Raw genomic sequence first — 17112 nt, 5'->3', positions numbered from 1 at the left:
AGCTGCTGCAGAAAGCTAACTTTCATAGTAACTACAGTATACCCTGGGTTTGTGTGCCTAAGATAATAAATTTGAACTATTGCACTCTTCAATTTTTCTTCCTTAGTTTCAAATAATTGTACCCATTCAGGTTCTGTGATGCTGTGTGGGTGTGCGACATAAATCCCTGTCCCCTGCTGGCACTCCTGCAACATGAATTGGCTGCACTTGATTTTGTAAGTATGCCTCTGTGGCTGTATATTTCAACAGACTTTGGGGGATGGCATGAGACTGTGTGGCTTAAAGTCCCTGTGTGTCATAGCTGGGGGCTATCCTCAGTTTGTGACATGGTGAATCTAGATTCAACAGACCATCCAGATCTTGTTTTCTCTTTTTTTTTCCTCCCTCTTTCTCTCCCTCTCCCACTCCGTCTCCCTCATCACTTCTTATTGGGCATGACACAAGCTGCCATCTGCTCCTCCAGGGATTTCTCAGTGGGTAACAAGTTCATTAGGAGGAGACCACTGTGAGCATCACGACCAAGAAGAAACCTCCGGCCCTGGGGAGGGCAGGTAAACAAGAAAGAAAGATGATTTCCCTCATGTTCAACTCGCTCTGCTCAAAACCAGTTCTTGAGGGCATTTCTCCACACTGAGCCATGTGCAATGCATTGTTGCAGCACAACAGCACTGTCCATAATAAATCTCTTTCTATATATAATTCTATAACAGATGCTTCTAGCGCCATCTGCATGGATGCATTCAGTCCTGAGAATACACAAGTGTGAAATGAGGTTCAGTGTATACTATTCCATTGTGTGTTCCAAAGGGACACATAAGAGCACCCATCCAAGAATTTGACTCCTCTTACCTTGCCACTGCAAATTCACCCTACCTCCATGAGAAATTTCTTCAATCATTTTAATAAAATGCTCAAGAAAATTTCTTCTTGTGTGAAAAGTAACCAAATCTTTCCCCATTACCTTCCTCTTTGATCACCACCATCTTGCTGAATTTAATGCGGACAGTAGAGCTCTGTAGCATTTCTATTCCTCTGTAGATGTCCCCTGCTTTCACTGAAAACATTGGCTCCTGATCTCACCTCTTTACCTCTTCCCTGACCTTCTGTGTCACCTCCTCCAACTTCCAATTCTTCTGCACCCACTACCCCCTGAATTAAACCATTCTGCTATTGCTTGTCATGCTCAAGAATTCCCTAGATTTATCTCTCTATACTTCAGTTCCTCCATCCTCCTTTAATATCCCTGATAAAACCTCTTATTGACAAAGATTTTCATTCCCCACATGACTTGGTGTCATATTTTGACTTACACTGTGAAACTGCTCAAGTTTACTACATTAATGGAACTAAATGTATATATTTGTTGAATGGGTTCTTCTGTTTTTTCCAAGTAACATCCCATATAATCTCTTTCCTTCCTCTCTATTGGATTGAAGCTAAATATCATAGTAATGTCACCTACTCTTAAATTATTCATAGTATCTTACACTAATCAAATAGCTTAGTATTCTAAAACATTTAAACATTCCACCTTGAGCTTTCAACAGCCTGTCAGTTGGTTTCACTTTCAGTATCTGGTTTAAGCAACTGGTTGACCTACATTTTACAGGCTAGCATGTCTCTTTATCTGTGTTCTCTCTGTTCGGCTTTGATAAATATTCGGATCATTTGGGCGCCTCCACCCATCCAATCAGAGATATTGCCCATTATCCTAACCATTCCACCCACACTTAATATTCATTTGAATTCCCTTTGTTCCACTTCTGATGAAGTGATTGGACTGAAATATCAACTGAGTGTTTTCATTGATATCTGGTGTATTTAGACTACAAGACATAGGACCTGAATTAGGCCATTCAACACTGAGTCAGCTCCGCTATTCAATTATATCTGATTTACTTTCCCTCTCAGCCCCACTCTTCTGCCTTCTCTCTGTAACCTTTGATGCCCATACTAATCAATAACTTTTCAACTTCCACTTTAAATAAACCCAACAACTTGTACTGCACGGTTGTCTGTGGAAATGAATTCCACAGATCCACAATCCCAACCCCACCCCCAGCTAAAAAAAAATTCATCTTTATTCTAAAAAGATACTCATCTATTTTGAGGCTGTGCCTTCTGGTCTTAGACTCACTATTGGAAAAATTCCCTCCACATCCACTCTATATAGGCTTTTCAATATTCAATAAGTTTCAATGAGATCCCCCCTCCAGCGAGTACAGGCCCACAGCCATCAAACACTCCTCATACATTAACAGATTCATTCCCAGGACCATTCTTATAAACCTGCTCTGGACCCTCTCCAATGCCAGCACATTCTTTCTTAGATATGGGGCCTAAAGCTGCTCACAATACCTTGCCCAATACCTTACAAAGTGTCAACGTTACATCCTTCTTTTATATTCTAGTTCTCTAGAACTGAGTGCCAACACTCCCATTTGCCTTCCTCAACCTGCAAGTTAACTTGCAGGGAATTTTGCACCAGGACTCCCAACTCCCTTTGCACCTCCAATGTTAGAATACACTCCCTGATTGGAAAATAACCTATGTGTTTATTCCTTCAATCAAAGTACATTACCATACACTCCCCTACGCTGCTTTCCATCTGAAACTTCATTGCCTATTATCCTAATTTGTTCAAGTCCTTCTTTAGACTTCCAGCTTCCTAAGTACTACCTGTCCCTCCACCTACCTTTGTATCATCCACAAACTTGTCCACAAAGCCATCAATTCCAACAACCAGATTACTAACATATAATGTGAATGGTACCGGACCATTAGAACACCTGTTAGTGTTCCTGAAATTTTCTATCATAGTATCGCTCTGGTAATGTGTTTGAGATGAGATGCAGGATTGGCAACTGAAACAAAAACAATCCCAAACGATGTGCTCCAGCAGGAAATATACAAAGGGGAAGTTTATAAATCAAAGACAGGATGGGTGAAACATTACATATACGATCCAGGACAAAAATTTAATTAAATCTGCAGGGAAGACATTAATACAGCTGGATTCTCAAAACAGAATATTAAATCAACAAGAACTGTCCTAACAAGGGATTGCTCAGAATAACTGAGAACAGTAGGATCAGTGAAAGATTTCAAATGGCACTGAATTTAATAGAACATTGAGTTTTGAGAGCAATTACGATGTTGTGGGAATAACTGAGACATGGCTTCAAGCGGACAGGGCCTGGGAAATGAATATTCAAGGATATACATCTTATCAAAAGGACAGACTGACTGGCAGAGGGGGTGGGGTGGCTCTGTTGGTGAGGAATGATATTCAGTCCCTTGCAAGGGGGGACATAGAATCTGGGGATGTAGAGTCAGTATGGATAGAACTGAGAAATTCTAAGGGTAGAAAGACCCTAATGGGAGTTATCTACAGGCCCCCAAACAGCAGTCTGGATGTAGGGTGTAAGTTGAATGAAGAGTTAAAATTGGCATGTTGCAAAGGTAATGATACAGTTGTCATGGGGGATTTCAACATGCAGGTAGACTGGGAGAATCAGAATGGTACTGGACCTCAAGAAAGGGAGTTTGTGGAGTGCCTCCGAGATGGATTCTTAGAGCAGCTTGTACTGGAGCCTACCAGGGAGAAGGCAATTCAAGATTTAGTGTTGTGCAATGAACCAGATTTGATCAGGGACCTGGAGGTAAAGCAACCATTAGGAGGTAGTGACCATAATATGATATGTTTTAGCCTACAATTTGAGAAGGAGAAGGGAAAATCGGATGTTTCAGTATTACAGTTGAACAAAGGGAACTATGGAGCTATGAGGGAGGAGCTGGCCAAAGTTCAATGGAACAATACCCTAGCAGGGAAGACAGTGGAACAAAAATGGCAGGTATTTCTGGGAATAATGCAGAAGGTGCAGGATTGGTTCATTCCAAAGAGGAAGAAAGATCCTAAGGGGAGTAAGGGGTGGCTGTGGCTGACGAGGAAAGTAAAGGGCAGTATAAAAATAAAAGAGAGATTCATACTTAAGTATAGATCATTGGAAGAATGAAATTTCCAGCTGTATTCCACTTGAAAAAATTACTTATAATTTAAGAGATAAATATGAAACATTTTTGAAAATTTGGCGCTCTTATTTACAAAAGACAGGATTAAATATATAGGTGCTCCGAAGATAAAATAATTGGTTATTTGGGGAAATAAATAAATATATATACTAAAGTTATTATGAACTTCGTGGAGCATGTCAGGATCTTCCGATATCCAGGCATTCTTTCTTTCTTTCTTTTTTCTTTTTTCTTTTTCTTTTCTTCTATAGGGATGTTAGGGGGGAGGGATTAAGGGGAGGGGGAAGGGTAGATAATTTTTTTTTCTTCTGTAATCATTTGAAAACTCAATTAAAAATAAATAAATAAATAAATAAATAAATAAATAAATAAAAGAGAAGTATATCATAGCAAAGATGAGCGGGAAACCGGAGGACTGGGAAGCTTTTAAAGAGCAACAGAAGATAACAAAAAAGGCATACACCAAGAAAAAATGAGGTACGAAGGTAAACTAGCCAAGAATATAAAGGAGGATAGTAAAACCTTCTTTAGGTATGTGAATAGCAAAAAAAAAAGTTAAGACCAAAATTGGGCCATTGAAGACAGAAACGGGTGAATTTATTATGGGGAACAAGGAAATGGCAGATGAGTTGAACAGGTACTTTGGATCTGTCTTCACTAGGGAAGACACAATCTCCCAGATGTAATAGTGGCCAAAGGAACTAGGGTAAAGGATGAACTGAAGGAAATTTATATTAGGCAAGAAACAGTGTTGGATAGACTGTTGAGTCTGAAGGCTGATAAGTCCCCGGGACCTGATGGTCTGCATCCCAGGGTACTTAAAGAGGTGGCTCTAGAAATCGTGGATGCATTGGTAATCATTTTCCAATGTTCTATAGATTCAGGAACAGTTCCTGCTGATTGGAGGGTGGCTAATGTTGTCCCACTTTTCAAGAAAGGAGGGAGAGAGAAAACAGGGAATTATAGACCGGTTAGCCTGACGTCAGTGGTGGGAAAGATGCTGGAGTCAATTATAAAAGAGGAAATTACAACACATTTGGATAGCAGTAGAACGATCAGTCTGAGTCAGCATGGATTTATGAAGGGAAAATCATGCTTGACTAATCTTCTGGAGTTTTTTGAGGATGTAACTATGAAAATGGACAAGGGAGAGCCAGTGGATGTAGTGTACCTGGACTTCCAGAAAGCTTTTGATAAAGTCCCACATAGGAGATTAGTGGGCAAAATTAAGGCACATGGTACTGGGGCAGAGTACTGACATGGATTGAAAATTGGCTGGCTGACAGGAAACAAAGAGTAGCGATTAACGGGTCCCTTTCGGAATGGCAGGCTGTGACCAGTGGGGTACCGCAAGGTTCGGTGCTGGGACCGCAGCTGTTTACAATATACATTAATGATTTAGATGAAGGGATTAAAAGTAACGTTAGCAAATTTGCCGATGACACAAAGCTGGGTGGCAGTGTGAAATGTCAGGAGGATGTTATGAGAATGCAGGGTGACTTGGACAGGTTGGGAGAATGGGCAAATGTATGGCAGATGCAGTTTAATGTGGATAGATATGAGGTTATCCACTTTGGTGGCAAGAACAGGATGGCAGAATACTATCTAAATGGAGTCGTTAAGAAAAGGGGAAGTACAACAAGATCTAGGTGTTCTTGTACATCTGTCAATGAAAGCAAGCATGCAGGTACAGCAGGCAGTGAAGAAAGCTAATGGCATGCTGGCTTTTATAACAAGAGGAATTGAGTATAGGAGTAAAGAGGTCCTTCTGCAGCTGTACAGGGCCCTGGTGAGACCCCACCTGGAGTATTGTGTGCAGTTTTGGTCTCCAAATTTGAGGAAGGACATTCTTGCTATTGAGTGAGTTCACAAGGTTAATTCCTGGAATGGCGGGACTGTCATATGTTGAAAGATTGGAGCGACTGGGCTTGTATACACTAGAATTTAGAAGGATGAGAGGGGATCTGATTGAAACATATAAGATTATTAAGGGATTGGACACACTGGAGGCAGGAAGCATGTTCCTGCTGATGGGTGAGTCCAGAACTAGAGGCCACAGTTTAAGAATAAGGGGTAGGCCATTTAGAACAGAGATGCGGAAAAACTTTTTCACCCAGAGAGTGGTGGATATGTGGAATGCTCTGCCCCAGAAGGCAGTGGAGGCCAAGTCTCTGAATGCATTCAAGATAGATAGAGCTCTTATAGATAGCGGAGTCAAGGGATATGGGGAGAGGGCAGGAACGGGGTACTGATTGTGTATGATCAGCCATGATCACAGTGAATGGCGGTGCTGGCTAGAAGGGCTGAATGGCCTACTCCTGCACCTACTGTCTATTATCTATAATTAGGAAAAAGATAACGGATAAGAGATAGCTCAGGACATGTGTAAGTGTGAGAGGAAACAGGGTTGATTGGTAATTGATGTGAAATGCCAAAGGATGGGACAGTTCAGAGCAAAAAATAAAAACAAACCCAGAGGAGGGGAAAAAAAAGCACAACCAGGATGTTAAAAACGTCAGTCAGCAGATCACACGTAGTTGGTGGAAAAGAGACTGCACAAAAGGGGTGTTTAATGCGGAGGTTGATATTTCTTGATCAGTAAAGGTGTCAGGGGGTATGTGAAAGAGGCAGGAGATTGAGGTAAAAAAGGAAAATACTCAGCCATGACTGAATGGCAGAGCTGACTTCATGAGCCAAATGGCCTGATTCCTATGTATTATGGTCTACACCATAGTCACAACCAGAGTCTGGAAGAATAGACTCTATTATCTTTATACCGGGTGTAAAGAATCTTATAAATATATAATGTTTATAGTCTACCTGTAACAGATTGATTTTTTTTGCAGTCTCAAACAGCCCCTTAAGTTAGAACAAACTGAATTTTGAATGCAGGAAAACTTATAAGTGGTAGACATTTTTTAAAAAAAAAACGAGCTCCTTTTCACAAACATCTAATGAATTATGAAATATTTTCTGAGATTTTCACTTTTCACTCAACCATTGGCATGTATTCTAATACTCAAGGCTAATGTGCCAATATTCACTTTATGACAAGAGCATAATGTTTTAAAAATGTGTTTATTACTGGAAAAGTCCCAAAACTCACTTTTGTAGATTTTTCATGAACTTTAAACTCCACTTCTCTTTAGCAATGCTCTGAGCAAAGGCACTTGGATGAATATCGGTGTCGAAATTAAAGACAGTGGAAAAGGATGTCCAGCTATCCGTAAAAAAAAAGGGAAAAGAGTTAGTGCACAAGAATAATCTAAATATTTCCTTTCAGGCATCAACAATACTACCTGTATCTACAAATGGTTGTATACAAACCCTTCAATAATTTATCTTAATTTTTTATCTTAAAAAATAAACAGTTGACGTATCAGGCCAATAATCTTTGTCAGAATTGGAAAGGAAGAGGAGAGGTCAGAGTAAGAAGGTGGGTGGAGGGGAGAAAGTAGTGCAAGGTGTTAGGTGGCAGGTGAAACAGAGGGGGAAGAGGGTGAAGTAAAGAGCTGGGAAGTTGATTGGTGAAAGAGATAAAGGTCTGGAGAAGGGGGAATCTGATAGGAGAGGACAAAAGGCCGTGGAAGAAAAGGAAGGTTCAGGAACACCAGAGGGAGGTGATGGGCAGGTAAGGAGATAAGGTGAAAGGGGGAAATAGGAATGGGGAATGGTGAAGGGGGAGGGACAATTACCAAAAGTTTGATAAATTGATGTTCATGCCATTAGCTTGGAGGCTACCCTGTGCTACTCCTCCAACCAGAGTGTGGCCTCATTGTGGCAGCAGAGAAAGCCATGGACTGACATGTCAGAAAGGGAAAGAGAAGTAAAATTGAAATGAGTGGCCATCAGGTGATCCCGCTTTTTGTGACAGACAGAGTGAAGGTGCTCGGTGAAGTGATCTCCCAATCTATGTCGTGTCAAAATGCATGAGACCACACTGCGTACATAGAATACAGTAGATGATCCCAAAGACTCCCAAGAGAAGCGTTGCCTCACCTGGAAGCACTGTTTGAGGCTCTGAATGCTAGTCAGGGACAAGGTGTAGGGGCAGGTGTGGCACCTGTTCTGCTTGCAAGGATAAGTGGGGAAAGATGACTGGACAAGGAAGTTGTGTCAGGTGCAATGCATGCAGATAGCAGAAAGTGGCGGGGAGGGAGAGGGGAAGTTGTGCTTGGTGGAGGGATCCTGTCAGAGATGGAAATTATGAGAATTATAAGTGAGGACAAGAGAAGCCCCATCCCTAGTGTGGTGGAGGTAAGATGGGGTGAGGACAGATGTGTGCAAAATGGAAAAGACATGGGTGAGGGCAGCATTGATGGTGGAGGAAGGGAACCCATTTTCTTTGAAGGAAGAGGACATATTCTGTCTGGGTAGGGGAGAGACAGAGGCAGAATATCTGGTTATTTTAGGAACCACTGATATAAGAATCGTCACGTCTGTACTTTACTACAAAAACATACTATTGAAACTTAGAAGCAGTAACCATCTTGAAATTTACAGCATGCAACAATGCAAATAAGCCCTGCTCTCTATTGGAACTTCAGGTACATTGTTTCTCAGAGGAAATCACTTGATTCAAGTGGCCCTAGGAATTAACTATGGTACCTATACAGACAGTCATTTCCCAATATGTACATATACTGTATAAAGAAACCCACACAATGACCACTTTATTGGGTACCCCTGTACCTAATAAAGTGGCCACTGAATGCATGTTTGTGGTTTCATGCTCCTGTAGCCCATCCACTTCAAGGTTCAAGATGTTATAAGTTCAGAGATGCTCTCCTAGACACCACTGTTGTAACACATGGCTATCTGAGATACTGTCCATCTGAAATATTCTGACTATTGTCCTCTGACCACTTGTTTTCACACCATTCTTTGTGAAATTAATGGAGACTGTTGTGTATAAAAATCCCAGGAGATTCCCAGTTTTGGAGACACTCAAACCTTGCACAACCAACCATGCCACAGTCAAAGTCACTTAGATCACATTTCTCCCTCATTCTGATGTTTGGTCTAAACAACAACTGATCCTCTTGTTTTCATGCATTGAGTTGGTGCGACATGATTGGTTGATTATATATTTGCATTAACAAGCAGGTGTACCGGTGTACCTAATAAAGTGGCCATTCAGTGTACTTGTTTAATTCTCAGTACAGTATAGCAAATGTGATGTGCACACAAGGCACTCTGGACTGCTTGGTCAAATGTTATGGAAGAGAGGGGGGGAAGGGGGGGAAGAGGGGGGGAAGAGGGGGAAACTACATTCTCTCTCCTTCACCAAACCTGCCATTTCCAGGCTATTTTACACCAACTTCAATAGAAATGACTTCTGGAAGTAGGGAGCAACATTTTTTATCCAATGGTTAGGTATTTCAACTGAGGCTGCTATTAATGGGTTTGCTAATACCTATTGTAAGTCTGACTTGTTTTGGCAGCCAAACACTCCAAAACTGCATAGACTGGGAAATTGTTCAGGAGCTCCTGACAGGGCTGCAAAATGTGCTCTCGAAATGTAAACTCTCAACATTTCCTTTCCTGAAAGACCAGGTGCAATTATTCCATTTACTGGCAAACAATTTGGAGCAGAAAATGGCCTCTTTCCTTCTAGCAGGTGGTGCATTTCCACTGACAGCATTCTCTTCATTCATGTTGAGTTAACACAGCATATGCCAATGATCAAAAATGAAATCCAGTACTTTGTGGATCAGGAGTATCTATAGGTTACAACCTTGGCACATGGGTTACATTAACAAATTAGCAATCCAGACAATAAATCCATGGCAAATGTAAATTCAATTAATAACTTCAAGCTTTTATTTTGAAACTTATCATTAAGTGATCACAAACCAACTGAAATACTGTAAAAGTCTGAAACATTCACTGCTATTCTTTTTGGCCTGGTTTACTAACTCCTGACCCGGTTGTGCAGTAGAAGAAGAAAGCAAGCCTCTAACTCCAAGTGGAGTCATCGGGATGCTGTTGTGATGGTGTTTTTTTTTTTAGCAGGCTTTCTTATTTTCACGAGGTCGAGTAGCTAGCTCAACGCTCAACCCAGCACAGATGGAAAGCGTGCAAGGGAGCCGGCTGGATTCGAACTCAGGAGCCTTTGCTCTGAAGTCCAGCACTGATGCCACTACACCACCAGCCAGCTAGTCATGCAGTAGACCATGAAATAAACAAACCAAACCCTCAGTTCAAAAATACTGATGCCAAGATTCTAAGAGATAATTAACTGGTCAAAACAGTGCATAAAATTTGCAGGTGTTTGACACATTTTCATTGGATTCAGTCTGTGTGCAGAAGGCACTACATATTTCTGAATTGTTTCAAAAACATATTCTTCACTTTGCCTTTTCTTCCAATTTACTAAAAACTTACACAAAAGACATCTTCACATGCACAAGCTCGCCTTCTTCTTCCATACATGTGTCCCTGTATGGTCCTTTTCTACATATAAAAGAAAAAACAGACAAGCAGATTTGTAAAAATAACATCACAGAATGCTAGTGGGTTTTTTTTAATTACTTCATAAGTATGAAGTAGTATGTTTTCAATGAGAGACTAATGGCAATCAAAAAGGAGGAAAATGTCAGGGATACTCTTGTAAAACAGCCAAGCGTGTTGTCACCTACTCTCATATGCATGCTGTAAAGTGAGGTGCATTCTGATTGATCTATGATACAATTAGATAGACAGGCAATAAGAAATCAGTGTGCCTTCATTGGAAAAATATGCACAGTGAAAGTCAGTGCATTATATGATCTGCATTAACAGATTAGTGCTGCATTTGCACCAGACACTTTACTCACTTTGGAATGTTCAGAAACAGAAAGTGAAGCAATCAGAGGAATTTCCCATTTCTTTGAAGGTTTTCCAAATACATTACCCCATTACAGGAATGGCCTAAAGCAAAGTACAGTCATATTTCTCCAAGCACATATTGTGAAATGTTATTGGAACAAATGTTGTTATACTTCTGCAAAGTCCCATGTCGCTAAAAAGGAATATTTTGGAATTTAGGCACGTAAGATATTAGGACACCTGTAACAAAGGGACTGGTTTTAAGGAAAGGATTTGGAAAAGGCAAAGAACTCCTGAGACAAGAATCTAGGCAGCACAAGTCCCAGCTATAAATAAATCGTATTTGCCTAAGTGACCAAAATAGGAGTGGCAAAGACATCTCCAGCAACTAGACAACTGGAAAATATTAAAAGGATAAGGCAATACACTGGTTGTCTGGCAACGAGAAGAAACGGGTTGATTGGTTGTATAAAAAATTATGGACATAAAATCAGGCTATTCTCCACGCATAACATAATAAACTGAATCTCCATAATGAAGACTAACATTTTAAGATTAGCTTTGTTTGTCATGTATACATCAAAATATCAAGACATACAGTGAAATGCATTGTTTACATCAATGATAACACACCCCGAAGATGTGCCAGAAACATGGTGACACCTGCATGCTGCCCCCAGCACATCTTTGATTGTGTTGTCCAGGTCAAGGTTCAAGACTCCTTTATTTATTATCAAAGAAAGGATAAATTATACAACCTTGAGGTTTGCTTGCTCACAGGTAACCACAAAGCAAGAAACCCAAAAGAACCCAATTAAAGAACAAAAGAGTAAAAATAAAAGACCACACTCGATGTGCAAGAGAAGGAAAACAAAACAAATCATGCTAACAACTGACACGAACAAAAACATTCCAAACCAAAAATGAGTTCTCAAATCCGAACCTTGGAGTAACCCACTGACACAAAACAACATATTTCACTATATGTTTAAACATACATAGGTCAAATAAAGCTCATCTCAGCTTAATCTAATCTTAAGAAGATGATGTTCGGCAGTCTTGTCTTCATTGATCAGAATGCAGGAGTTGGGACGTCATGTTTCAGCTACACAAGGAATTAGTGAGGGCATACACTTCTAGTCACCCTGCTAAAGGAAGGATGTCATTGATCAGGAGAGGATGCATCAAAGACAAACGAGGAGGTACTGGGAGTAGAGGTCTTGGGTTATAAGGAGTGGCTGGATAGGCTAGACATTTCTCATTTGTACACTTAAACATAAAAAAAGTCTCTACTATTGGGCAGTTAATATACGGTATTTAATATTCTGGACACAAGAATTGACTACAGCTGCTTGCCCACAATGGGTAAATTTGGAATGTAAATCTGTGCAAGATTTTTCACTGATCTCAATCTTAGGATCTTCACTTCCTTTTTCATTATTCAAAATGAATAAACAGATAACTAATCCTATAGTCAAGTATACATTACGAATTTGGTTTCAATTTCGTAAATTTTTTGGCTTGAATAAGTTTATGCTGTCATGTCCTATAATATCTAACTACTTTTTTCGGCCTTCATCTATAGATCAAGCTTTTCTTTTATGGAAAACAAAAGGTATAACATGTTTTTGTGATCTGTTTTTGGATGATAACATTATGTCCTTTGAACAGCTATCTAATAAATATAATTTACCTAAAACCCTTTTTTTTAGATATTTGCAAGTCAGAAATTTTCTGTATAATGAATTAAAGTCTTTTTCGAAAGAATGTCCATTGGACATTACAGAAAGAATTTTAGCCCTCAATCCTTGTCAAAAGGGTTTAGTAGCTATCATTTATAATATGATTATGAGTGTACAGCCAGATGTATCAGGAAAAATTAAGAAGGAATGGCAAGAAGAATTGCATTGTCCTATATCTACTGAGGAATGGGAAAAATTTTTATCATTGGTAAATTCGTCCTCTATTTGTGCTAAACATGCCCTAATACAATTTAAGGTTGTACATAGAGCTCACATGTCTAAAGATAAACTTGCTCGATTTTATTCTTATGTTAATTCAACCTGTGACAGATGTCATTCTGATGTTGCTTCATTGACTCATATGTTTTGGTCTTGTCCTTGTTTACAAAATTATTGGAAAGATATTTTTAATATTATTTCAAGAGTTTTAAATATCAATCTCCAACCGCATCCTTTTACTGCAATTTTTGGTTTACCAATGATAGATAATAATCGTCTATCCGCTTCATCTCAACGAATGATTGCATTTGTTACATTAATGGCTAGAAGATCTATTTTACTGAATTGGAAAGAAATTAACCCTCCAACTGTATTTCAGTGGTTTTCTCAAACTATTTCTTGTCTGAGTTTAAAAAAAATTAGAAGTGTGGTTTTTGACTCTTCAGTTAAATTTGAGGAAACTTGGAGAACATTTATTCAACATTTTCATGAGTTAAATGGTCTGATCCTAAACCTTACTGTTATTATCCTTAATTATTTGGATGGAGGTTCGGAGTTATCGACACTACTGTATGTATTTAACATTATGCAATTGCCCATGTTGGTTAGTTTTTTTTTTAAGTTTTCTTTTAGTTTTTGTTGGGGTTTTTTTTTTCTCTTTTTCGATTCTTTTACATTAATACTATGAGTTTGGGAGGCCTTATATATTGATTATTACGTATCTGATTGTCTGTTTAAACTATTAATTATGTACTCTCAAACGTTTTGTATTCATATTTCACTAATGTTTTTCTTAAAATTAATAAAAAGATTTAAAAAGAAAGAAAGAAAAGAAAAAAGTCTCAAGCATAATTCACAGTTAAAATGCATCTCTGCTTTCACAACACTCATTAATTAGCCATTTAAGTTTCTCATGACTCTTACTGGCCTCTGAGTTTTCAAGACTATTTAGAATATGTACATTTCTCATACACAATAAGATTTGTTTAGATATTGAAATGAATTGAACTCCAAAGAATGCTGCTTCCTGCCATTAACTAAAGGTATGATACTGAATGGTAGGAAATGTCACATCTTCATTAGACACAATACTAACCTCAGAAGTCCATTAAAGAAAATTCGCCATTTCCGATGTGGCTCCAAACACTCCAGTTTTAGTCCACCTGCACTCCAGGCGTCCTTACTGTCCAAAGGACAGATAGAGTCTGGAAGGTTGGGATGCTGAAAGATACATTTTGACAGAAATACAGAAGTTTACCACAAGTACATGGAGAAATGATTTCACTTACCAGCCTGAATGTTGGCAGCCCACATATAGTAAAAGTTGATATTGAAAATCATGAAACCTATTAATGTATTATTCATTTTAAATATAGCTTCTTTTGAATTACCTTACAGATGGTAATAGCAACCCTTCTTTTAACTGCATTAACTTCACATAATCAACTCTAAAGGCCACAGGGTATTGAGGTTAGAGGAATGCTGTAATTATTGATATCCTTGTGTAACTATCTATTGAGAAATGATCGTTGTTCTTATCTTAACGTATATAATTGGAATGTGCAACAGAGGGAGCCCGAGATCTACATCAAACCCGTCAGCGGAGGCGGTAGGACTAGGTGCTGCACCACTGTGCTACCCAAATCTCATTCAGGGTTCTACTTTACAGTATACTGAAAAAGCCTAAGGTTAGTCTTTACAGTGCTTCCGAAATGCCAAAGAATTTGCAATACTGATCGGGGGAGTCGGGGACGAAAATGAAGCAAACCCATTGCAGGCTTGTTAGCATTCCACTGGTTTGCTTATCAGATCTACATGAACATAAAAGCGCTGTATCGTACATTGCACCAACCTATTTCGCAGCTTTCCTCAGTGCCACATGGTAGTTTCCGCAGCCCTGTACTTCACTGATTATCTGGTTTAAATGAAGCAGGTGCCATTGATTTTATTAAAAATAAAATGCAAATAGTTTCCATCAGCTGCTGTGGAAGCCCCAGAGCCAACACAACCTACCTGGAAGCATCCGATTCCATCAACTCGAAGCAGTAACCACATTTCACACAAGCCATTTGGTTTCCGGCAAATACGAACAACAACATAGGTTTTATCTGTCTGTGTGAATCCCATGAAATAAACAGAGTCGATAGCCTACAAAGATATAGAAAGAGGCAAAGACCTGTTACCATGGTAAAATAACGATTTCAAAACTCATCGATGCTGTATAGCGGTTTTCCCTGCTAATATGCAATCACTTAAAACATGCAATTACTTGCATAAATTTATACTTCACACAATAAAATGTTGCAGACAGGTAAGCTCCTTAAGCCTAGACATTTTCCCCCACACAGTATAGAACTGCTTCCAAGCCTTATAAAGAGCTGACAACAGTGTGCTTTTCCTTCTTTGTATCTTTATCCCTGTGATAATTTTCCATCTGGATCAGATTGCTTTTCTCGTTATCAGGAGAGATGCACATCAAAACATTGTATTGATCATTGATGTGATTTATGTTTGCTCTGTTTTTTTCCAAATAAGATGGCAGTGGAACTTGGGGCCAATTGTCCATTGCATTCACGGTTTTCTAATCTCATGCCGTTGATTACAAAGATGACACTTTGGTGTCAACTGTACAAGTTGAATATTACTGAACGATAGAACATTCAGAAAAATTGTTCTTCTCACAGGGCCTCCTGCAAAGTATTCCATTTGGATTTATTCAAAGCTCTTGATTAACAATGTTCTCAAACTTTTTAGCTTATACTTCATATGCATATGCAGTTACTGAAACAATATTGCATTCTCATGGCTACATATTTCTTGTGATTGGAATATAGCTGCATACAGAATTTAAAGTTCATGCCCAATAATGTACACATTTCACATCCAGAGTCTAAGACTCTATTTATGTTCCAAAATTATCTGTATAGATTGCATGTAAAATGGTTGTCATTGTATTTCAGTTTACTAATCTCACGTTCTACCTTGTCATCACCTTTTGCATCTTATTGATTACCTGCACTGTACTTTCTAAGTGAAACTATATACAACTATATTATGTGGTTATTGTTTTTCCTTTGTACTACCTCAAGGTGCAAAATACAGGAAAGACATCAGTAAGATTGAAAGTGTACAGAAAAATTCTTAACAATATTGCCGAGTTATAGGGAAAAGTTGAATCAGTTAGGACTTTAATCCCTGGAATGTAGGAGAAGGAGAGGAGATTGGGTAGAAATTATGAGAGATATAGACAGGTTTAATGCAAGCAAGCCCTTTCCACTGAGGTTGGGTGAAACAAGATCTAGGGAACATAGGTAAAGGATGTAAGGTGAAATATTTAAGCAGAACCTGAGGGAGAACTTCTGCACTCTGAGGATGCTGTGAGTTGCCTGAGGAAGCGGTGAATGCAGTTTTGATTTCAACATTTAAGAGAAGTTTAGGTAAGTACATGGATACGAGGGGCTTGGAAAGCCATACCTTCGATCCAGGATCAATGTGATTAAGCAGAATAACAGTTGCATGGACTAAATGCACTTAAGGTCCTTTTTCTTTGATGTCATGATCCAAGACAGTACTTGTGTTCTGAAATTATCTGTATAGATTGCATGCCAAACGAAGGTTGTCTCTGTATTTCAGGGGCAATTATAAACAAATTACAATAAATGAAACTTTACCTCAGATTATGGCATCCTGCTGTTTTTTTTTGTGTTATGAAATAGAGCATTTTCAAAGGTTTATTTTATTGTCAAGATATGCATGCACAATAGAACTCTGACATTCATCTTGTCCAGCTGGCCATAAAATACAGAAAAAACATGGGCATTGTTGAAAGAAATCACCTTCCCCGACTGCCCCCCCCCCCAAAAAAAGAAACAAAACTTGCAAACCCCGAAACCTCCACCCACTTCCTTGCACAAAAATCTAACAGCTCACCAACATGGAAAACAGCAGCTGGAACATCAAAAACCCTTAACTCTCAACTCACTCCCTCACATAAAAAAAGTGATGATAAACAGTATGAAATAATATGTTAGAGGAGATTAAAAAAAATGGATGAAACTTGTCAGTAAATTTTCAGAGGGAGGAAATCAGCAAAGCCCAAGTTATCATTGTTGACTACTTTCTTACACTTGTAATTTTCAAGTGTTTGCCTTTTACAAATTATGCTGTATTAGGTTTAGGTCATTGTAACAAGGTTTAGCATTCCAAGTGTGATAAGTTTGAAAATGTTTTCCAGTTACACTTAGATAATGCAGTTGCTGATCTCTAAATGAATCCGAGCAGAGTGATAATGCAATCCCACATTACCTGA

At 39.0% G+C, this 17112-nt stretch overlaps 1 protein-coding gene across 1 annotated transcript in view; it reads right to left on the bottom strand.

Moving 5' to 3' along the window:
• The window catches only part of LOC140740814 (rifampicin phosphotransferase-like), a 196223-nt gene that overhangs the window by 153858 nt on the left and 25253 nt on the right, over positions 1 to 17112 (bottom strand). The window contains exons 2-5 of the mRNA XM_073070343.1: positions 14817 to 14951; positions 13900 to 14024; positions 10420 to 10488; positions 7139 to 7252 (exon numbers count right to left, since the gene is read on the bottom strand). Coding sequence (XP_072926444.1) covers positions 7139 to 7252; positions 10420 to 10488; positions 13900 to 14024; positions 14817 to 14951 — 443 coding nt within the window. The remainder of the gene's footprint in view (positions 1 to 7138; positions 7253 to 10419; positions 10489 to 13899; positions 14025 to 14816; positions 14952 to 17112) is intronic.

Source organism: Hemitrygon akajei, chromosome 17, assembly GCF_048418815.1.
Source record: "Hemitrygon akajei chromosome 17, sHemAka1.3, whole genome shotgun sequence".
NCBI classification, from domain to species: Eukaryota; Metazoa; Chordata; class Chondrichthyes; order Myliobatiformes; family Dasyatidae; genus Hemitrygon; species Hemitrygon akajei.
The sequence above is the reverse complement of the archived record's forward strand: the minus strand, read 5'-3'. Positions and strand labels throughout refer to the sequence as shown.